At 34.2% G+C, this 23,742-nt stretch overlaps 1 protein-coding gene across 1 annotated transcript in view; it reads left to right on the top strand.

Moving 5' to 3' along the window:
- The window catches only part of LOC129225893 (synaptosomal-associated protein 25-like), a 100,963-nt gene extending 88,634 nt beyond the window's left edge, over nt 1–12,329 (top strand). The window contains exons 6-8 of the mRNA XM_054860423.1: nt 4,191–4,319; nt 6,228–6,372; nt 12,194–12,329. Coding sequence (XP_054716398.1) covers nt 4,191–4,319; nt 6,228–6,372; nt 12,194–12,259 — 340 coding nt within the window. The 3' untranslated portion in view covers nt 12,260–12,329. The remainder of the gene's footprint in view (nt 1–4,190; nt 4,320–6,227; nt 6,373–12,193) is intronic.
- Nucleotides 12,330–23,742: the final 11,413 nt, after the last annotated feature.

The following is a 23,742-nucleotide window of genomic DNA, read 5'->3' as shown; positions in this document are numbered from 1 at the left end:
AACGATCCCATAGTATATTCACAACGTGTGAAGTTTTTAACAATCGAAAGAGCATTAAAAAACATGTTTATGGACGCATAAATAATTTGCCCTCGTGTCCTAGTTATCGAGAAATGTGACCTTAAAGTCACCAAATGTAGCAAGTTTCATTGAGTAATGAAAGACATCTTTTAACACGATTTCTGTGGTGTGTGTGTTCTTCCTTTGGTGTCTTATTTTTCTTCCAAGGGCACCCTTCCCTCTCTGTCTTTTCCCGGAGGTAAACATACCCTTTGCTTTTTTTTGGGGGGGGGGGGGGATTCAAAAAAAAAAATCGTTGCTTCTCCTTTTTTTTACCGGTAATGGTCTTAATGTTCTTGAGAAATTCAATGAAACCTCGATTTTATGCTCCTAAGGGGCCGGGTTTGAAAAACGTTGAATGCGAACAGAGAAAAACTAAAAGTACTAAAGATGATTCTTTCAAAAAGTATAATATCTATATTTTATAAAAAGAACATTGTTATACATGTACCATTTTAATACATTTAGTAGCGAATCCTGGCGCTTAGATTAAAAATAGTCCGTAATAGTGTATTGATTTTTAGTTATTGAGTTCAAAGTGAAAGCAGCATCTTCCAGGGTTGAAATACTTTAACCAGACAGAAGACAGGAGTCTGTTGAATGCATTTCGGTTTTCATAAAGGATCTCCAGCAACGTGGATTAGCATTAAAAAAGCACAAAAGGGAAAATATTGCTTATTTTAGAACATTTCTTTCTTTCTTTTTTTTTTTTTTTTTGAGCAATCACGATTGCTTATTGTTCTCACTTGACTGTTTTTGGCGTTCCTTTGATTTTTCCCACAGCCACCCTCCGCACCATCACCCGTCGACGGGCTCCTCACGATGCTGCACCTCTAGCGAAAGCCGTCTCCAGGTTGCATCCATGTCCTACACACACGCGCACACATACACAACTACACACACACAAACACATACACACACATACACCTACACACACCTACACAAACACATACACACATACAAACAAATACACACACGCATACATACAGACACTCACACATACACACACAAAAACATACACACACACATACACACAACTACCCACACATTCATGCCTGCACACAGACACAAACACATATGCCTACACACACATACACATACCCCCCCACACACATTCATACACACATACACATAACCCGTACACACAAACACATACCCCCACACACAAACACACACGCCTACATACATACATACACACACTCGTGATTGCGAAAAACATAATTTGAATTCAAGATGTCAAAATTCAAATTATTATTATTTTTTTTTAACTTCCCAGGAAAGACGTAAAATGCGGAAAATTCTATAAATAATTAACTTACGATCCGGGTTAAATCAACATTATTATTATCCGGAAAAATTGGGACCCAATGAAAAAAACCTAAAATAAGGGAAAAACGTAGATTCGAGGGGCTCTATTACCAGGTGGTGAAGCGGTGGTTACACACAATACAGTTTTAAATTTTCCCTATAGAACTAAAGCCCTTTATAGTTTGTTTGAACTGTTATGAAGACATTTCACTTTTAAAAGCATTGTTTGGAAGAGCATATATTTACAATGCACTCAATGCTTTTACAATGCTAGTCTACAGCATAAGAAATGCTCATATACCGCAATCCATGTCACTTTATTTTTCACTAGCGGTACCCTCACGGCTTTGCCCGTAGTAAAAAAAAAAAGATCATTTGGTTTGCCTGTATATCCTCATATAAATAATAGCCGATGATAAAGTAACCCGCGTGTTTCGACAATGAAACTCGCGCCACGGCATGATAATTTGATAATATGATTTGGTATAGTTTAACATGCAGGGAAAGGCTTTATTGTGACAAGGCTGAACTCAATCCGGCGACTTAACAGTTTTACTGGTAAGACTGTGTCTTTTCAGGGGAATGAAGGAACCAAAACAATTCCAAGCTCCAATAAACGAAAGGGGGCGCTGCAGCCACTGTCTAACGGCTGATGAAAAAGGTAAAATAATAAAAAATAGGAAATATTTGAAGAAAACTTTTGAAAAACTCGAAGATTCTTTTATTTTAATCACATTTTTTGCAGAAAACTTTCTTTAAAAAAAAAAAAAATGCCGAATAAAAATTAAAGTAAACTGTAAAAAAAGATATGCTCCGAATTTCATTATTTTATCTTTATTAGTTCTTGACTTATAAGAGTTTGAATGCAAAAAATCGGGAAAAATTGCATCATGGAGAAAAACGCGTTTCAAGTTTAAAAGTTAGATACAATATTAGTTAATTGCATGCAACAAAAACAATTATATCTTTCGTTCTAATTAAGATAGAAACAAGATTTAAACGTCCTTTTAAGCAGAAAGAACGGGACAAGTTTTTTGAATGAAGAAAAAATATTGGAAAATTTGACGATTTTTGTGTAACGAACCTGGAAAGACCATCGAAGTCTTTGACCAAAATACCAAGGATAATCAGGAGGAGTCTGCCACATTGCATTTAGCTCCATTCTTTTGTTTGAGGTGACTTCCGAGAAAGTTAATTGATGCAAGGTTTTATTAGAGCCAGTCTTGGCCGGATAATCGGCTCTCTCATTCCCGAATAAACCAACAAGGGCCGTATACAAGGAGGGGAGTTCGTAGGGTTCAACCCCCCCCCCCCCTTCCGAAAATTTCGATTTGACATTTAAATGTTCGTTTATATTTAAAAAATCCCAAAAAATATTGTTCCAAAAGTCAAATGTCTTTCATATGGATATTAATTGCATAAAACGCTTTCTTAATAGATAACCCGACGACTTGAACATTAGCACAAATACAAATACAAATACAAAAGTGACGACCAGCAACAGGCTCTGGGCCCAGCTAGACTGGTCCTGGTCAATTTACAATCCCCAGTGAAGATCAATGGCCCTCTTAAAACTATCTACTCCCTCGCTCATTACCACCTCTTCCTGTAAGCTGTTCCGAGGTTCCACTACCCTGCTATAATAATAATTTTTCCTAACATCCATGTTAGCCTGAGATTTAAATAGCTTAAAACAATGACCCCTTGTCCTGTTTTCAGTGCTAAACTTCAGCCCCGTAACATCTTTCGTTTTAATAAATTTAAACAGCTGAATCATGTCCCCTCGGTCTCTTCTTTGCTCAAGACTGTACATTTTTAGCCTTCTAAGCCTGGAATCATAATCTAAGTGGGAAAGTTCATTTATTAGCCTTGTAGCCCGCCTTTGAACCCTTTCCAATACATTAATATCTTTCTTAAGATAAGGAGACCAAAACTGAACAGCATACTCCAACTGGGGTCTTACCAAACTTCTATATAGCGCAAAGCTCCGCATGAAAGTTTTTAAACCCTCCCCGAAATTATTTTCTGGTTACGGCCCTGAAATCAACATGTGAGGGAACCCATTGAAAGTAAATAGAGTGTACGTTTTTCTGGAAATAAGGTGCCGATGATACTAATTCTGGAACTACTTTGATATACCCGCCAAATCGGAAATTTGGCGACTTTTTTTTCTCGCCAAGCAAAATACCTGTTTTTTGCCTGTTTCACACCAGACCAACATTTCTTATACACTGCAGCCTTGAACAATCCAACCTCCATCAAAAAATCAATTAAAATCTGCATATCCTGAGCAAAATGTTGCAAAAATAAACAATTAACAATACCTGGCCTTCAAACTGTCGGCCTACCCGACGAAAATGAAGAACAACTATCAATTTTCCGACTCAAAATTCCCTGAAACTTTTCAACAACACTTTATACAGTAGGCATATTGAAAGCTAAAAGATAAAAATAATTAATAGAAAAAAAAATATAACTGGAAAATACAACCAGATTTGCAGCAAAATACAGCAAGTCAGAAATATGCTTGATCACTTCACAAAGAAATGGCGAATGAATGAAATGGCGCTAAAACATATATGAAATCCAAAAATTGTTGCCACAAAACTTTAAAAAAAAACTCAAAAAATGGTACAAAATGCAAGAAAATACTAAATTTGGCAACAGGAAAAACCTAAAAGCTGAAAAAAACCTAAATTGGCAACACCAAAATAAGAAACAGCAACCCTAAAAAGTCCGTAGGGAGTGCCAGATTTGGCGCGTAATTTTTGGGGGGTATATCAAAGTTATACCCTAATTCTTTCTTTCTTTTCCCACAACAGGTCTTCGGACTTCAAAGAAGACGCAAGTACGTGGAAAGCAAGCGAGGACGGTAAAATCGTCAACAATCAGCCAGCGAGAGTCATGGATGATAGAAACGGAGCCGGTCCCATGGGCGGATACATCGCCAAGTGAGAAGCCAAATCATTTCTGAATCCCTGTAAAATAAAAATTCAAAGCGATTTTTTTCCATACCCCTCTCCCTTTTAAAATTTTGACTCATTGATTTCAGTGTCACTATTTCTTTAATTGGTGGTAGTTTCATTAATTATTTTTATTTATTTATTCATTTTTTATTTAAGAATAAATGCGACTCAAGTAGGGGAATGAGGGGCAAAATGAAATGGTGAAATATATCCTGATTTTAGCGCCATCTATCTGATAATATTTTAATCATGTAGTAACACATACTATTCCTTGGTTGGGCATGGTTGACTCAGCCATTCATCCCTTCAGTGGGTCGATAAAATGAGTACCAAGCGCACTTGGGAACCAAACACTGGGGGTTCCGCGTTAGGCTGACAACCTAACCAGAACATCTGCCTTGCACCCAGAGCCCCTGGTCAGGAAAACTGAGTTGGGCACATGCTGTCTATTACAGTCAGGAAAACGTTATCTCTAAAGCGCAAAGCATATGATCGTACAAGCAATTTTCAAAAATTAATACTCATATTGCAATATTTGTTGTATGTCAAATATCATTCTTGTAATTACAAAAGGGATAAAGTTCTTATTACTGTCTGACCATCGATTACACGGAAAGGCTAATATCCGGTTTATAGGCGGAAATGGACATATCTGCTTATAGGGATGTTAGTTGGTTTGTTTCAGATGTGCACTTTTGCCTCTCAATTATTTAGCCTTAGTTTTGTAATAGTGAAAATTTGCTCACAGCAACATTTTTTAAATCTAAAGTATATTCGATCTCTATTCTCACGGCAAAAATTAATTGATTTATTTATTCACAACAAAGTTTTGAGCTTACCATTTTGCTTTTACGTTCCTGAACGAAATGAAAATATTTTCTTTTTTTTTTTCGTTGTTTCCATGGTAACTATTTTTGTTTTCCCTTATTTTATTTTAGAGAATGCAATAAATGAATAAGGCACTAGTGACATTATAAAACGCGTGCATCCAAATCCCATCGTTATTTCCCCTGCTAGATTAGTTTAAATGGAATCGTCTTCACTTGGCAGATTGCCAAATTACATACAATCCGCGGTCAAACAGTATTAGCATTTTAAACATTTATTGAGACCTATTAATATTCTGTGCAGCATTTATTTATTTATTGTCTGTATTAGTAATTTAAATGTTTTGTACAATTAGTCACGTTCATGCGGAGGAAAGTGAAGTACTTCATTTCGATTATTAATTCAATAATTTAATTATTCATTCATTTACATTCCTTCATTTAATAGTTCATTTATTTACTCCTTCATTAACTTATTTATTCTTTATTTTTCTGTCATTTATTTTTTCTCTTGCATAAATTAATTAATTTATTTATTCGTTTATTGTTTCATTATGTTTTCATTTATTCATTCATTCTTTTATTCACTTATTCATTTTGTCAAAATATTTTTAATAATCAAGTGAAAGACTTATTTTCTTTTATAAAAAAAGACTTATTATTCTTTTTAAAATATTTCATTGTAAAAATATTTTATTTTTCACTTTGCCCCGTGAATTTTTTTTTTTTTTTTTTTCAAGGTACTAGTTTGTCACCAAAAATTAAAAAAAAATGTTTCGATGCAACTTATATAAAAATACAATGTTATTTCTTTATGTACTGCAATTTTTTAAATAAATTCCGTGTCTGTTCATTTTTAAAAAAATTGAGAAATCTTATTTTAAACTTTGCACCACATTCCCCTATTTCGCAAAGTTCCGATAGGTGTCATTGTTCAATCGATTCAATAATCTAAAACAACAATCGAAGTTTATATATATATATATATATATATATATATATATATATTAAATCAATAAACAAATTATAGCTTCTTTCAGTAACATAATTTATCTTTTGACTTTAGAATTACGAACGACGCTCGTGAGGAAGAAATGGAAGACAACATGCAGCAGGTGAGCACCATGATCGGCAACTTACGCAACATGGCCATCGACATGGGCAGCGAAATGGAGTCCCAAAACAGGCAGCTGGACAGGATCAACCTCAAGGTGATTAGCCCCTACGCATCCATTTTAAAAAACACGTCACAGAAAAAGGGAGACTTTCTGTAACGAACGAAAACATTATCTGTGAATAAAATTCAAAGAGAACAAATGTGACAACCAGCAACAGGTTCTGGGCCCAGCTAGGCTGGTCCAAGCCAGTTTATTAGACTGCCGAGTAGTATCCCGAGATTTGAATAGGACTCGACCGATGCATCCACCAGGCCGATGCATCGATGCCAATGGTTCAAAAATTGTGCCATCGGCATTCGGCATCGGCGGCCGATGCTAACTTGGACATATATACAAAACATTGTTTGATCGAACTTTCATAGTTTGCAAAATTTTTGCAGGTAGCGATTTGAAACTGCTGTCACAAGTATTTCTCCATCATGGTGTTGCACTGATGAAGAATATAGAAACGCGTTGCTTGAATGTGCTGGTAGAATCAAGCAACGCAGCTTGATAAGCGGCGTTATGAGCTAGTTCCTGATTCAGAATTGGCTTTCTGTTAGCAGAAACTAGTTTTTGCCGTGCCAGTGGCAGAAACTGGTTATAACCAATAAAAACCAGTTGAAACTGGCTTACTCAACTTTCAAAACTCAACAGGACCGTGGACCTTCCAAATAGCTCAAATCGGTCAAAAATATGATTTTTTTTATTCCGTGGAAGTAACAATATATGAAGTGTGCTGAATCGTATGAAAAAAAAACCTCTTGTTGATCTGATGTTTTATCGCGAAGTTATATGCGTTTAAAAAAAAAAAGTTAACAGAGCGTGTTTTCGATTAAAATGGCTGTAAAACATGTAAACAAAGTCGAAAAACTAAGCAAAACTGAGTGTCTAACATGTAAACTAAGTTTCAAAAATTTTTTACATTGATATTAATGTCAAATATTTAGTCATCGTGAAAATACCTTTCGGGAGGTATTAAAATACGAAGATCGTTAAATGTAAGTGAAATCAGACTTTAACGTCATTTATCTCGGAGTGGAAAATTCGATGCTGACACAGATTGAAAAAAGCTCCATGCGACTTAATTTTTGTTCGATATGCTTCAAATTTCAGAATATGCTACTTTGGTAGTTTTGATAAAACTGGGTATGCATTAAGGTTTAAGAGAATTTTATGTTGCTTAAAAATATTAAAGTTTTGATTTTTATGTAATATTCGCAACAAAAACTATTGCTTTACGTGAAAAAAAATACTGTGCAGTTAATAATGGACCAATCCTTAAATGGATACCCAAAGTTCTTGGCAATGTTCTGTTCTCTGATAAAATGCAAATTGTTTGAAAAAAAAGCAAAAATTGAGTCGCGTGGAGCATTTTAAAATTTTTATTTTAAATTTCAAAATTTTTAATTTTAATTAAATTTTTATTTTGTTGAATTTTTACATGATATTTTGCATGCTAATAAACTTACTAACTTTTATGCCCAGTTTCTTATTTCAAAATTAATAAATAAAAGAAAAAGCATTCAAGGTCCACACTATCCTCTTAAAAGCGTCTTTAATAACTTTAACTGAACTTTTAAAGTAATAACTAAATGATGTTCGTTTAAATAAACTAAAATATTAAAACCATTTCATCATTGTAAAAAATAAAATCCTTTGCTAGTGCCCTTGATTTAGGGCAACTTTTCAATTGCAGATGCTCGAAATATTTGGATTAATCTAACAAAGGACAAAAATCACGTGGGTTCTCAGGAAAGAGGAGGGACATACAGAATTCAACAGGCCTTACTGATTGTAATTTGCTTGCTTATATGCTTTATCTAAATTGCTTGTGATTGAAATTATCATGTGCTTCAAGAAGAAAATGCCAGAATTTTCCTTGCCAATATTAACCTAAGTTTTGTACCTAATGTCACATTTTTGCAAAACAAATTGTGGCCCCATTTCTTGAAACTTATTTTTCCAGTCAAATTTTTATCACTTTCCCAGTTACTACATGGTGGACCAATTTAAAAAAAATATACGATGAATGAAAGTTTTACGAATATTGCTTGTTCCTTGATGCATTGCATGCTAGCTCTTCTGAGGCAAGAATACTCTAAACTTCCTCATTTGTGCATATTAAATTGAGAAACTGTTTAGATTTTTTGAACCACCTTTTCTAAGAGGCAACTGCAGGGTCCAAACAATGTAACATTTGTTGCAATTTAGCAATATGATTGTGCTTTGGTTAACAATTATTTTTTCCATGTATTTTCTATTGTGTGTCAATAATTAATCTTTTGTCATTTTGTGAATTTTTTCCAGTTTCTGCCGCAAATGTGGCAGAAAGTGGTTTTTGCCATGCCAGTTTTAACCGGTTTCTATACCAGTGGTTTTAACGGCCTTGGCAGAAACTTGACAACTCCCCTGTCTTAATTTCAATTCAGATGTCTTCAAGTTTTTAAACATGGACTATTTCTAGGCTATAAGATTATTTCCAAAGTAGGGTAACGGCACCAGTAACAGACAAGAGTCCAGTAACAGACAGTCGTAAGTTTGGATTTAAATAATAAGCCTTTTAGGCGGGTAAAACTAATGTTGCTGTGGCCGAAGAATACGGTGCAACCATCTAGTGTTATCAGAGGAAATTTTATGAGCCAGTTGGTATTTAGAAGGCAGTGGTAGGCGGGTAAAACTAATGTTGCTGTGGCCGAAGAATACAGTGCAACCATCTAGTGTTATCAGAGGAAATTTTATGAGCCAGTTGGTATTTACAAGGCAGTGGTAGGCGGGTAAAACTAATGTTGCTGTGGCCGAAGAATACAGTGCAACCATCTAGTGTTATCAGAGGAAATTTTATGAGCCAGTTGGTATTTACAAGGCAGTGGTAGGCGGGTAAAACTAATGTTGCTGTGGCCGAAGAATACAGTGCAACCATCTAGTGTTATCAGAGGAAATTTTATGAGCCAGTTGGTATTTACAAGGCAGTGGTAGGCGGGTAAAACTAATGTTGCTGTGGCCGAAGAATACAGTGCAACCATCTAGTGTTATCAGAGGAAATTTTATGAGCCAGTTGGTATTTAGAAGGCAGTGGTAGGCGGGTAAAACTAATGTTGCTGTGGCCCAAGAATACAGTGCAACCATCTAGTGTTATCAGAGGAAATATTATGAGCCAGTTGGTATTTAGAAGGCAGTGGTAGGCGGGTAAAACTAATGTTGCTGTGGCCGAAGAATACAGTGCAACCATCTAGTTTTATCAGAGGAAATTTTATGAGCCAGTTGGTATTTAGAAGGCAATGGTAGGCGGGTTAAACTAATGTTGCTGTGGCCCAAGAATACAGTGCAACCATCTAGTTTTATCAGAGGAAATTTTATGAGCCAGTTGGTATTTAGAAGGCAGTGGTAGGCGGGTTAAACTAATGTTGCTGTGGCCCAAGAATACAGTGCAACCATCTAGTGTTATCAGAGGAAATATTATAAGCCAGTTGGTATTTAGAAGGCAGTGGTAGGAGGGTAAAACTAATGTTGCTGTGGCCCAAGAATACAGTGCAACCATCTAGTTTTATCAGAGGAAATTTTATGAGCCAGTTGGTATTTAGAAGGCAGTGGTAGGCGGGTAAATCTAATGTTGCTGTGGCCGAAGAATACAGAGCAACCATCTAGTGTTATCAGAGGAAATTTTATGAGCCAGTTGGTATTTAGAAGGCAGTGGTAGGCGGGTTAAACTAATGTTGCTGTGGCCCAAGAATACAGTGCAACCATCTAGTTTTATCAGAGGAAATTTTATGAGCCAGTTGGTATTTACAAGGCAGTGGTAGGCGGGTAAAACTAATGTTGCTGTGGCCCAAGAATACAGTGCAACCATCTAGTGTTATCAGAGGAAATTTTATGAGCCAGTTGGTATTTACAAGGCAGTGGTAGGCGGGTAAAACTAATGTTGCTGTGGCCCAAGAATACAGTGCAACCATCTAGTGTTATCAGAGGAAATATTATAAGCCAGTTGGTATTTAGAAGGCAGTGGTAGGCGGGTAAAACTAATGTTGCTGTGGCCGAAGAATACAGTGCAACCATCTAGTGTTATCAGAGGAAATTTTATGAGCCAGTTGGTATTTAGAAGGCAGTGGTAGGCGGGTTAAACTAATGTTGCTGTGGCCCAAGAATACAGTGCAACCATCTAGTTTTATCAGAGGAAATTTTATGAGCCAGTTGGTATTTAGAAGGCAGTGGTAGGCGTGTTAAACTAATGTTGCTGTGGCCCAAGAATACAGTGCAACCATCTAGTGTTATCAGAGGAAATTTTATGAGCCAGTTGGTATTTAGAAGGCAGTGGTAGGCGTGTTAAACTAATGTTGCTGTGGCCCAAGAATACAGTGCAACCATCTAGTGTTATCAGAGGAAATTTTATGAGCCAGTTGGTATTTACAATGCAGTGGTAGGCGGGTAAAACTAATGTTGCTGTGGCCCAAGAGTACAGTGCAACCATCTAGTTTTATCAGAGGAAATTTTATGAGCCAGTTGGTATTTAGAAGGCAGTGGTAGGCGTGTTAAACTAATGTTGCTGTGGCCCAAGAATACAGTGCAACCATCTAGTGTTATCAGAGGAAATTTTATGAGCCAGTTGGTATTTAGAAGGCAGTGGTAGGCGTGTTAAACTAATGTTGCTGTGGCCCAAGAATACAGTGCAACCATCTAGTTTTATCAGAGGAAATTTTATGAGCCAGTTGGTATTTAGAAGGCAGTGGTAGGCAGGTAAAACTAATGTTGCTGTGGCCCAAGAATACAGTGCAACCATCTAGTGTTATCAGAGGAAATATTATAAGCCAGTTGGTATTTAGAAGGCAGTGGTAGGCGGGTAAAACTAATGTTGCTGTGGCCCAAGAATACAGTGCAACCATCTAGTGTTATCAGAGGAAATTTTATGAGCCAGTTGGTATTTACAAGGCAGTGGTAGGCGGGTAAAACTAATGTTGCTGTGGCCCAAGAATACAGTGCAACCATCTAGTGTTATCAGAGGAAATATTATAAGCCAGTTGGTATTTAGAAGGCAGTGGTGGAAGAATATGAACAGCTACCACAAGGTTAGTTGGTGTTTCATGTTCATTTGCACTAAATAAGGCTTTAGTTCTAAGAATAAAGAACTTTTGCACAGTTTGAAGAGAAGAGGGGAATTTTGTCCATGACTCATCCTTTCCTCATCCTGTCTATTACTGGGTTTCATCAGATTTTTCGATGTCTGTTTCTGGGGGTTGGATCTTTATTCGAAATTGAGCAAATAAAAATGAAATTAACTCATTCGGAGGATTCAGAAGCAGCCAAGCGTTAGAGGAGACGTTGTTGCATGAGAGAAAAATAGCTTAAAAAGTCTAAATGCATAAAAAGACTCAGAAAATTGAGTTAACATGAGAGCGATGTCTTAAGCATGTCTGTTACTGGTCCGTTACCCTACTTGTTCAAAACATTATTTGAGTTATAGCATAATGACATGTGGAATAATCATGCCCGAACGTACAGTTATGTTCTATGAGGAAACTGCATGTTCATGCATGATTGTAACTGACCACATAGCATTGTGCCACAGCAGTTGAGGCAAACCTAACTTGGCAGCATCGAAATGCTGTGACGAGGATCTGCGTAGCCTTCACGATGCTGCCAGGTTAGGTTTACTCCAACTACGAAGTAAAATCTTTATGTTCAACTGACAAAACTCTACATGGAAATAGTATTGCCATCAGAGAACAAACTACCAATCTCAAAAAATTCGCAAAATTCTTTTGAGCCTATTGCTTTGCATACTTGTCGAAACTGCTCTATTTCAGTATTTTTCAATAAATCTTGATTTCGCAGTTTTTTTTTAAAGCAGTGCTAATTAGTTTTTGTTTTCTTTTCGCAGGCCGAGTCTAACAAGACAAGGATCACTGCGGCTAACCAACGTGCAACAAAGCTCTTGAAAGATTAAGAGTCGGAAAAGCTCGGTCGCACATTCAGAACCCGCCCCTTTTAGCTCGGAACACCCCCTTGATTCAAAGGATCTTTTCTCTGCCTAAGTTTGCTATTGTTTCGTTGACGTGTCATCGAATTTCGTTTCAAGAACTATGAGATGTTGGACGATCTTTTTCAACTGAGTATTGTGATATCGGGGGCCTCTGCCATCGAACACCGGAGAAACATCCCCCCCAAGAACATTTCTTTTTCCAGGCAAGAACAACTCACTAAAATGGCAATTTTCTTGACAGTGGTCATTTCCATGTCCCAACGATTTGGCTGTACAGTAAACTATCGATTATCCGCAGAATTAAAAAAAAATCGCGAATAAACCCCAAAATGGCTAAAGTGATGGACAACTAAGGTAAAAATTGTTCTCCTTCAAAATCTTAGCTGTATTGATGTATAATACTGTTTTCAAATAGTGGAAATATATACAGTGCAGTAAAAATGTTTGTATTTTTGCACAACAGAATTAAAGTTTAATAAAGAACAAGTGTTTATACGATGATGAAAGCACAGTAAATAAATAAATAAAACAATAACAACTGAATTTAAACTTACAAATTTTCGACAAAAAACAGCCATTGGTATTTGCTTTTTACTGCAAAAATACCTGTTCCTGATTGTTGATTGACTCGGGAGATAATCCGCCCCGCGGATAATCCGCTAGCGGATAATCGGGAGTTTACTTTATATGAAGAAAATTGAAGATAGAGGTTAAAATAAGAAAACAGACGCCAATGAGATAACTAAGGGCGTTTATACCAACTATGCAATAAAACAAAAGTAAACAGGATATACATAACCGAACTTTGCTTAAAATCTGCATTATTTTATTATTGATGTATAAATTTTACATGCTGTTATTTTGTTTACATTTATGTGTAAGATCATCATTCTTGTTGATATCGCAGTCAGGGCCGACAAGAGGCCATGTCAGCCTAGTCTGAAACTAGGCTCCCGGTCTTTGAGGGGGCCCGGCTCAGAATCGTAGTAGAAAAATTTAATTAGTTAGTTGTATAGTGTTAAGAGTCGCCTTGGCTTTAAAGGCCGCCTTGGCTCTCGGCGACCCTGATCGTAGTACTTGGGTAATGTGTCATTGTTAAAACAATCAGTTAATGTTACAGTAATTTTGTGAAGTATTCAGTTTCAATGGTTTTTGAGCAAATTTGATATTAAGATAATAAAATGTAAGAACTTTTAAAATTCATCCCATACTGCGTAGATCTAAAATGATAATTTCATACGCAATTTCCACTCTCCATTCTCTAATAAGGAGCATCATAATGACTTTTAAAAACTGTATAATTAATGTAAATTTCAAAATTATGTGTCTTATTTACTGTCATTATTTTCTTCAAGATAAAATTTATTGTTCTTTTCTTTCCTCCGGTTTACTTTGTCAACGATTTTATATATATTTAGTTTTTGCTTTCATCAAGCTTTAATAGATGTTTATTGTGTGAAATCTATATTGTGTGAATCTTCTATATCAATTTTTTAACAAAGCTTCTGTGTGTGTTACAATTGCCAAAAATGAAATTATATTTCTAATTACTATTGAAATAATTTAAAACTTACTTAGCATGTATTAATTTTCCCATTTATTAATTTTATTATTGTCATCCATTCGAATTATTATTCGGTGGAATACAGTATATTCAAAACGCTGAAAGTAGTTCGTTGACACGAGGCCCTCAAAATGTCTTCACTATTTAACACAATGGCACCATTTGCAGGAGTTGAGAGGAACAGCTGCTGACATTTTCTGGACTATTATTTTAGGGCAGACGATTCTTTTTAAAACTCCTATTGCGTTCTATTTCGTGCAAGCGACCATGTTGAAAGGAAGAATGTGCCTAGAAATTATAAAGTATATTCTTTATTTCAATGTTCTCTATGTATACCCATAAACCCTTATGTAAAAATTAATGAAGCTTTTCAGATGTTCACTCTTTATCTACGCATCTGTGTTAGTGGTTTTAAATGTGTGGGGGGGAAAAATTACAAATTATCTGCCCTCAACCTGCACCGTTATATAAGGTGCTTTTGGTGTTAAAACTAAAGTAGATGGCATTTGTTGTACATATGCATAATTAGACATACAGTTATCAAGTGTGACGTTGATGTCTAACCCATTCAATGTTCGGATGTCGATTCTCGAAAAAATATGGCTCGTTGTTCATTAATATGAATATATACAAATCTTGAGCAACACCTTCCGAGGTATAGATGTGTTAGGGAGAAAAAAATCAGATTTAATTTCAGATTTTTACTTTATTTTTTCGCGAAAAAAACGCGAGAAGAAATTTTAGAGTTAAAGTTACGATTAATATCGTTGGTTTCAAAATATGCAGCCGCACACATTACGAGTAGCTTAGCCATCACGATGGGTATCATCATCTAGCGATACTCAAAGTCATCGAATAGATTCATATGCGATTAAAAAGTCTTTTTCTGGATGCGGGCAGTAACCTACCTCCGAGAGTGACGAGATTCTTTCGTCAGTAAACGCTAAAAATGACGTCACTTCCGAATAGGTTACCGAGAGCATTTAGAATAAAGCTCTAAGTCTTTTTATTAAGTCTTTGTACAATTTCGGAAAATCCGGAAAGAGTGTAAAAATGTACATTGGTTTTATTTGCTATTCTTTGCGTACTTGGACCAAATCTGTAAGGTGCATGTGAAGTTGTATAACATTCCGCTCATATTACATTTCAAATTTTTTGCGCATCTGGCCAGATATACGATTATACGAAATTATTGCGTTTTTTATGTTATACGTTCACAAATATGATAGTTCGGAAGTTGAAAGTGACTATTTGAAGTGATATTTTCAACAAACGTTTTGTTGTTTTTTTTTTCCTTAAAAATTCAATGAATGGGCACTGTGGGGAATTTTTTAACACGCGTGACTTAATGGCAGGAACATGGCACCATCTGTGGCACGTTTTTGTTCCACTTGTTGCCAGAAGAAAACTAAAGTTGTAGTAAGAAACCTGAGGTTTGTTCGAAACATGCAAGAAAATAATAAACTGCATAAATGCAGTTATGTTTGATTACTTCAGTTGAAGTAATCAAAACATGAAGTAAAATGTTCGAGTATCAAAGCAACTTTGAATTACGGTTTTTAAATTTAAGTACGAGATTTAACTCAAAAAAGAAGACGAAAATGATTTGCTATGAAATCAATCAGCTATGGTTAACTATAATGTTCACACAAAATTATATCTATCTCTAAATTTGGCAGAATAACGATTATTAGAAGATTCCTCAACAATTATAATTTGGAAACGATTGTTTGTAAAGTGTTTTTATTTATTTTATTCAGTTATTCTATGAATAATACTTCTCATTAGTGACTAGGATTTGGTTAAGTACTTGCGGGAAAAAATGGCGCAGTCTTCAAGGCAAGTGTAGATAATTTCGGATATAAAATTTTAAAAAATATATATTTACATTTGGTACTTACCTTTGAGCTGGCACGTAAACTAAGCATGCACTATGTATATAGAAATTATGCTTCAGTTAGATTTTGAATTCGTTTTTAGCCCCTTTTCGAAGTTGTATTAATCTATTCTTTATACGGCGATGCTTCGATCTTTAGAATCTGCTTGAATGCTTTCAAAAACTTCGTTAATTTACATTTATCTTTACTGATAATAAAGCTGAAAGTCTCTCTGTCCGAATCTCTGTCTGTCAGGATCTCTGTGACGCGCACAGCGCCTAGACCGTTCGGCTGATTTTCATGAAATTTGGCACAGAATTAGTTTGTAGCATGGGGTGGGCACCTCGAAGCGATTTTTCGAAAATTCGATGCGGTTCTTTTTCTATTCCAATTTTAAGAACAAAATTATCATAAGATGGACGAGTCAATTACGAAATTATCATAACGTGGAACCGTAACATGGGCACAAGCCAATTGGCGATGCGAAATTATCATAACGTGGAACCGTAACATGAGCACAAGCCAATTGGCAAGAAAATTCACTATACATTATTTGTAAATATACAGGCGAACCAAAAGACCTTTTAAGTTTTCTATTATGGGTAAAGCCGTGCGGGTACCACTAGTAGAAAATAAAAAAAAAAGAAACCAAGAAATTACTTACAATTATTATTAAACAGAAGAAATGTTCTGAAAGGTCACACGTCTTTACAAAAGCTAGAAAATTCAGGCAAACATAAATTCGTCGAGGCGACAAACAAATTAAAATTGAGAAAAACAGTTTTATTTTCCGAAAAATTTCTGAAAAAGTTATTAAACTCTCACTTAAATTTGATCAGTATTTTTGTCCAGCTCAAATGCTGTTCTAAAGCAGGGAAAACTGAAAAAAGCTGACCTTTTAATTCTTACACTAACAGCGTCTGTAATCAGAAATGGCTACACCAATACAGCTTACCCAAAGCGCTAAACAAAGATGTAGCTTAAGTTTGCACATTATGGCTGAAAATTTGCTTATAAATTTGCTTTTTTAATTTAACAATTGAAAACGTAATTGGCGTTTTCAAAAAACTTAAAAAAATTAATTTAAAAAAAAAAGTTATTTTCGTAAAGCGAATTTTATATTTTAATACGATTGAAACCTTTCTATACAATGAGGAAAATTTTGATAAGAAACAAAGTAATCCTATTCTTACATCAACTGAACAAAATGCTTTCTTACTTGCATTTTAATTTAAATACCGAAATTTTTCTAAGTGCACTTGAAAACTTTCACAATAACTTTTGCACTAATGTCATTCTTCCAATTAACTTAATATAATATTTACTCTTTTTTTTTCAGTATGACGTAATGTTTTCGATTACGTTCGATGTAGTAGGTACCTTAATCGAAGCATCGCTAAACAAAAGAACCGTGAAACTATCAGTGTCATATACTGTACATAGAATTATATAAGATATTTAAATAAATCATGTAAACTTTTCCTCTCTACGTGTTATGAAAAAAAAATTGATCTATTGCATTTGTAAAAAAATGACAAAAAATATTTGTCCGTTTTTCACTGCTTAGTCAAACACTTTCTAGACAATAGTTTATCGATATAATTGCTCATGCTATTGCTTAAGGCAAGATAAATAAATGTGTCAATACAAGATGTGTGCATAAATATATATTTGAAACGCATCTGTAAGATGATCACTGTTTGTTAAACGTTCTGATTGTCAAACGATTTTCTTCATTTGCTCTTCAATTTCATATTCTTTGCACCTATCCATAACGCAGTATTAGTTAGCGTTGTGATGTGTTTTATGTTCTCATCATCGGTAACTTTAAATTTAAGTTTCCGAATGTGATACAATGGTGAAAGATTAAATTGGTATGCTTCAAACGCCTTCATGTAAAAATTAATTCACGTACAAATCTGTATATCTGGGAAACCTTTCTGTAATAATATGAAAAGATAGTTGAAAACCAGTATGTTTTATGAGCGATAATGAATTGACATATCAAAGAACGTATAAAATTCAAAAGTATATAATATACTTTTAAATTTTAATAATCCGCAAGATGTTATAAAAAATAAAAGTTCATAAAAGCTCTCAAACGATATAATATGAGTATTTACAATTTTTTCATAATAATAATAATAATCAAAAGAATTGAAATCCTAAAGTTTGTATCACTAATCTTCGGTGGTGAGTTCAAAATGATTAAATTTACTCAAAAAGCATTAAATATGAAAAATAACACAATAGTAATGTAAAAAGTTAATTAAAGGTGTATTGAAAAGATTGAAAAGCGATAGCTTTGTGCAAGATAAATTGGATAAAAATGAAACAACGTTTAAAAGCACAAAAATGATAAAAAGATTATAAAAACGCAGACATGTTTCGGAGGCAATAGCCTCTTTCCTCAGTGCGAAATGTTCAAATGGATGAATCAAGGTCAAGGGAAAGTTTAAATTGCGTAACCGGAAAAACATTGACCAATCAGCTATCAGCGAGTGCTAAGGCAAAATATGACGTATTCTAACATGCAAGATTGAATAAGATTGGAGAAAATGCGGAACAGCAAAAGACTCATTGCAAAGATTATTTAAGTTTTTATGAATGTTCCGCATTTTTCTCCAATCTTATTCAATCTTACATGTTAGAATACGTCATATTTTGCCTTAGCACTCGCTGATAGCTGATTGGTCAATGTTTTTCCGGTTACGCAATTTAAACTTTCCCTTGACCTTGATTCATCCATTTGAACATTTCGCACTGAAGAAAGAGGCTATTGCCTCCGAAACATGTCTGCGTTTTTATAATCTTTTTATCATTTTTGTGCTTTTAAACGTTGTTTCATTTTTATCCAACCTAAAGGTGTATTGTTTAAACCTCCGACTTGTTATGCTTGTATTTTAATTAAACACTGAAGGCTATTTCAGCTAAAATATCGCCTGGCATTTGAACTAAAATGTATTTCGGTTTCGTGGCTATTCGCAGTTTTAGAGCTTGAATACGCCACCTGGAGGTGATTTAAGAAATTAGCCAAAGAGGCAAAACATTTCAATTTGGAGGAGACAAGGCACTGCCTTCTTGGACAAGGCCGATGTCTCCTTGGGCAGGTTATAACCGAGGTTAAGTGGGTCGGTTCGGGTTTTAACTTCTTCAGCAGCCATTAGCCAGAGACTGCAGCGCCTCTTATAGTTTATTTGAATTGCGAATACTCTAAGCATACTTCTTGACGAATATGATTTGATACACCTTTTTAAAAGAAAAATGTGCTTTTTGTATTTTGATTCGCGTGTTTGAAGTAAGAGCATTTTCCTTGAATGCATTGAATGAAGAGAGAGCTATTGTGAAAGCATAATGATCGATTTTCTGTGATAGGTTTAAGTGGTAATCATTTACAAAGTATTATATCATTGTTTTTAGTTTAGATAGAATATAACAGTGTGATACAAAGTACTAACACTTGTAAATGCTAATAAAAACTATTTGATTAGCAGTTCTTTTGGCTCAGCAAATGCCAAGGAGAGCAAATAAGGATTACTAAGAATAAAAGTACTTAATTCGTGGCAGTATCAAGAAGAGAGCATCTGACTTTAAACCTTATAAAATTTCCAACAGGATTTGTTAACAGGCATTTATGCACAGGACTCTCATGTCTGACTCATGTTTTCAATTTTCAAAATGATTGATCATTTCTTAGTGCATTGCTTTTGTGCAAAATACATTTAAAGTCTTGCAACGTAAAAGAAAATCTCCACACAAACGTATGGAAACCAAATTTGTAATTTAGTTGAAGATAGGTCCTTGAAGCAAAACTTAAAAAAAAATAATAATAAAAAAAACTTTATCATTTAGTTTATAGTGTTTAGAAATTGAAGGGCTCGGGGCCGAAATGTGACAAGCCACAAGGAGCGACTTTTCGATCAAAATTTTTGTTTCTCATAACTAAAATTGAAATAAACATGACAATGGGTTATATCGTTTGGAGAAAAACATATCTGGTTTTAGTATAGCAGAATATATAAAGTATAATTCCTTTGAAAAATTCTACAAATATTTTTTATAAATTGAAATTGGCCTACTGAAAAATTCACATCACGTGGCATATCAAATTTGTAATTTAGTTGAAGATAGGTCCTTGAAGCAAAACTTAAAAAAAAAAAAAAAGCCGAAATGTGACAAGCCACTAGGAGCGACTTTTCGATCAAAATGCGATCAAAATTTTTGTTTCTCATATCATAACTAAAATTGAAATAAACATGACAATGGGTTATATCGTTTGGAGAAAAACTTATCTGGTTTTAGTATAGCAGAATATATAAAGTATAATTCCTTTGAAAAATTCTACAAATATTTTTTATAAATTGAAATTGGCCTACTGAAAAATTCACATCACGTGGCATATCATTCTTGCCCCGAGTCCTTCAATTGAATTTTCATTAGTCGTTTTCTAGTTTGCTATTGTAAAACGATCATTATTAAATAGGTTTCCGGCGAGGATGGAGGGGGGCATCGTCAGTTGTATATTGGGTTTCTAGAATTTAAAAGAATAAATTAGTTAAGAGAAAACTATTTCTTTATTTTGATATGTTTGAGATGAGAAATGATCTTAAAAAGACAAACTCTCCTTCGCATTTCTACGCCATTTCGTTCAAACATTTTCATTGTGATAGTAACATTATTTTTTAAAATGTCAACCTTTTCTTGTGTAAATATTAGAAGAATGGTAACGTGGATTTGTACGTGCGAATGACTCTCGAATGCTAAAGAATATTGTAAAAATGCATATTTTGAATTCGCTATTTTCGTAGGCACTGAATCTATTTTAAGTATTAATTAATGTTTGCTTGAATTCATAAATGGTGTTCTATCTTATATTAAAAAAGAAAGTGTAACATGACAGTTGGTATTTTCAAAACCGGGCGGTTAAAGTTTCTCAATTTTATCAACTTTTTTCGCGCATTTTAACAACTGAAGGGTTTGCAGCAACAAAGAGTTAACCCCATTTTTTTTATTGTTGGGAAATCTCGTGGAGTTAACTCCGTATTGTCTCAAGCGAATGAAGCAGGTAACTCAATCTAGCGAATAACTTGAGAACTTTGGTTCAACCGGAGATAACTCCTTGTTGAACCAAACGAGCAAAAGAAAAAAGGAAATAACTCTTTGTTGCTGCAAACCCTTCAATTGATTAAACAATTAAATATTCAATGAAATCTATTGTCTGTTTTTAAACGCAAATTTTGTAACGAAATACTGCTCAGCAATAGCTCAAGTAGTCTTTCCAAAACTATTATCTGCCGAAAAAATGTTCGCCAGATATCTAATAACTTTAAATGATAAATGTTAATATAGTTCAAATTAACATTGCTATATAATTATGGTTATTAACTATTTTCATCATTAAAGGAATGACGTTAATGACTTTTGTAACTAATCTATTATAAAAGGGGTGATTGAAGAAAGCCGAACCATTATTGCATATTAAAGCAGTATTAATATTAAAATACAAAATAATATGGAAAACGTCAAGCATCGGTAAAAAATTACATTTTATGAGACTTCATTTTGTGAGGGGTGACCCCCCCCCCCTTACAAGTTCAATAACGAAAATTTCCTCCAAACATTTTTCTCGACCCTCTTTCTTTTCTTTTCTTTTTTTTTAACTTTTTTAAAATTTATTTTTATTATTTTTTATTTAATTATTTTTTAAAAATATTTTAAAAATTTATTTATTTATTTTCAATTATTATTATTTTATTTGAAAAATTCCATGCAACGCCAATGACATACACACACACAAACTAAATAAAACAAATAAAATAGAAACGGAATAAAATAAAATAAATAATTTAAATTAAAAATAAATCAATAAACAAATTTAAATTAATAAAATTTAAGAAAAAATGAAAAATTATCCCCCTCTCCCCCCCCCCTATTTTAACGGCGCAACTTGAGCCATAATCCCCCTGTGGTCACCCCTCGTAAATTCAATCTGAAAATCAAAATATGAAAAATAGTTAAATTGTGTAAAATGATATGAAAAAAAAATCGCACATTTATTTATCACTGAATACATTTTTGACGCTTTTTTTCCTCTTTAAAGTAATCAGAGCTGGCTAAACGAAGACGATGTAGTTTTTACAGGAAACGCAGTTGCTCATGAAAATAGTTAACTAGATTGCATAAAAGAATGACCTTATAATGTATTTTGTTTTTCTTTTCCTGTCTGTGCACTTTTTAAATCATTTGCACTGTTTTATCTTCAGAGTTTTTAAATATTTAAGTTTCTATAAAGCATTGATAAAGTCGAAAACTGCTGATTTTAGAAAGCCTTGAGTTGAAGCACTAACTATAGTGTGTAAAAAAGTTATTTTATTGCAAATACTGTTAAGTTCATACCAAATATTTATTTCACAGTACTGTTAAACCATTTCTGTACATAATTTCGTTCCTCAATAAAGATAATTTTTGAAATGTTTGCTGTCTGACACGGTTTTTGTTCATAAGCTTACAAAAAATGAACCTTTCTTTCTGAAAACACATTCCAAAAGGAACTTCAGTAAAAAATGCTTAATATAAAACCAAGAGGCCGAGATGATTTTTTGAGTCACAACGATGCACCAAAACATTAAAAAACGAGAGGATGTGTGCATCACATGACTTCCTTTTACTCCAATTTAATGTCATTTTCTCATTATTGGCAGTTTTAATGTGATTCAGTTGTTTACTCTCTAAATATCACCAACAGTGGCCAAATTGAAACCAGATTTAAAAATAAAAATAAAAATCGCCAAATTTGTCGCCAAGTTGGTGACAAAACTTGGCGACGAAAAGACTGGCGATATATCGCCAAGTGTCCGCCAAATTATAACACCACTTGAGTTTACATCGAAATTAACAATGATTTCCCCCCCAAAAGGGGCAAAAGACCCCCTTTGGAGCATACGAATGCAACCAAAAACGAAGGTGCTCAACTAGATCCCACAAGGAGTCTACGTACCAAATTTCAACTTTCTAGGACATTCCGTTCTTGAGTTATGCGACATACATACACACATAAGCACATACATACGTACATACAGACGTCACGAGAAAACTCGTTGTAATTAATTCGGGGATCGTCAAAATGGATATTTCGGGTGTCTGTACGTTCCTAGGCATTTATCCACGTGTGGTCGGGTCGAAAAAAAACTCAACATTCATTTGGGGGTGAGCAAAATGGAAATAAAGGCCGATTTTTGGGTGAAAATTTTTTCGCGAATACAATACTTCCTTTTTTGTAAAAGGAAGTAAAAATAATGAATAAATACAAATCGTGGTAATAATCGATTGAAGGGGATATTGTGCAGCGTTTCTTGATTTTTTTAATGAGTGGAACCCTTTTAAATAACCAATTCTTTCGTGGAACCCCTGTTTTTTCGTAAGTAGTATAGTTGGAAGCAACTTTCTTTAAATGTTTTATTTACAGTCAAAGTGAAAATTATTTTAAATAAATTTTTGTAATGTCAAAACTTAATTTCAAAAACTAATAAAAAATAAAATTTGAAAGCTTAGAAAACAAAGTTTTGCAGACACAAACAAAACTTTAAAGTTTGAAATTTAATTTTAAGTGTTAAAAATTCAGTATTTTGATAGATTTTTTAAGTTTTCTAAAAAAGAAAGGAAAATAACGAATGAGAGTTTCGTGGAACCCTTGATTCATTTCCATGGAACCCCTGGGTTCCGCGGAGCACAATTTAAGAAACGCTGCATATCGTAAAGAAATTAAATGGAGAAGTCCCGCTATACTAAGAAATTGAAGCCGGAAGTTGCACCGATCTATTCTAAGATCCTTAGCTTCTTGCAAAAGAACTTGAGAAACATTTTGATTCAAAACATTCTACTACTGGATTTCAATTGGTAGTTAATTTAAACTTACGACCAAACGGCACGACCTTGAGGGTCACGGATTTTGACAAAATTCTAGCTATAGGTCCATTCCCACTAGGTATAAGCGCAGGTAAAGCGGT

This window comes from Uloborus diversus, chromosome 7, assembly GCF_026930045.1.
Source record: "Uloborus diversus isolate 005 chromosome 7, Udiv.v.3.1, whole genome shotgun sequence".
Lineage (NCBI taxonomy): Eukaryota > Metazoa > Arthropoda > Arachnida > Araneae > Uloboridae > Uloborus > Uloborus diversus.
The sequence above is the reverse complement of the archived record's forward strand: the minus strand, read 5'-3'. Positions and strand labels throughout refer to the sequence as shown.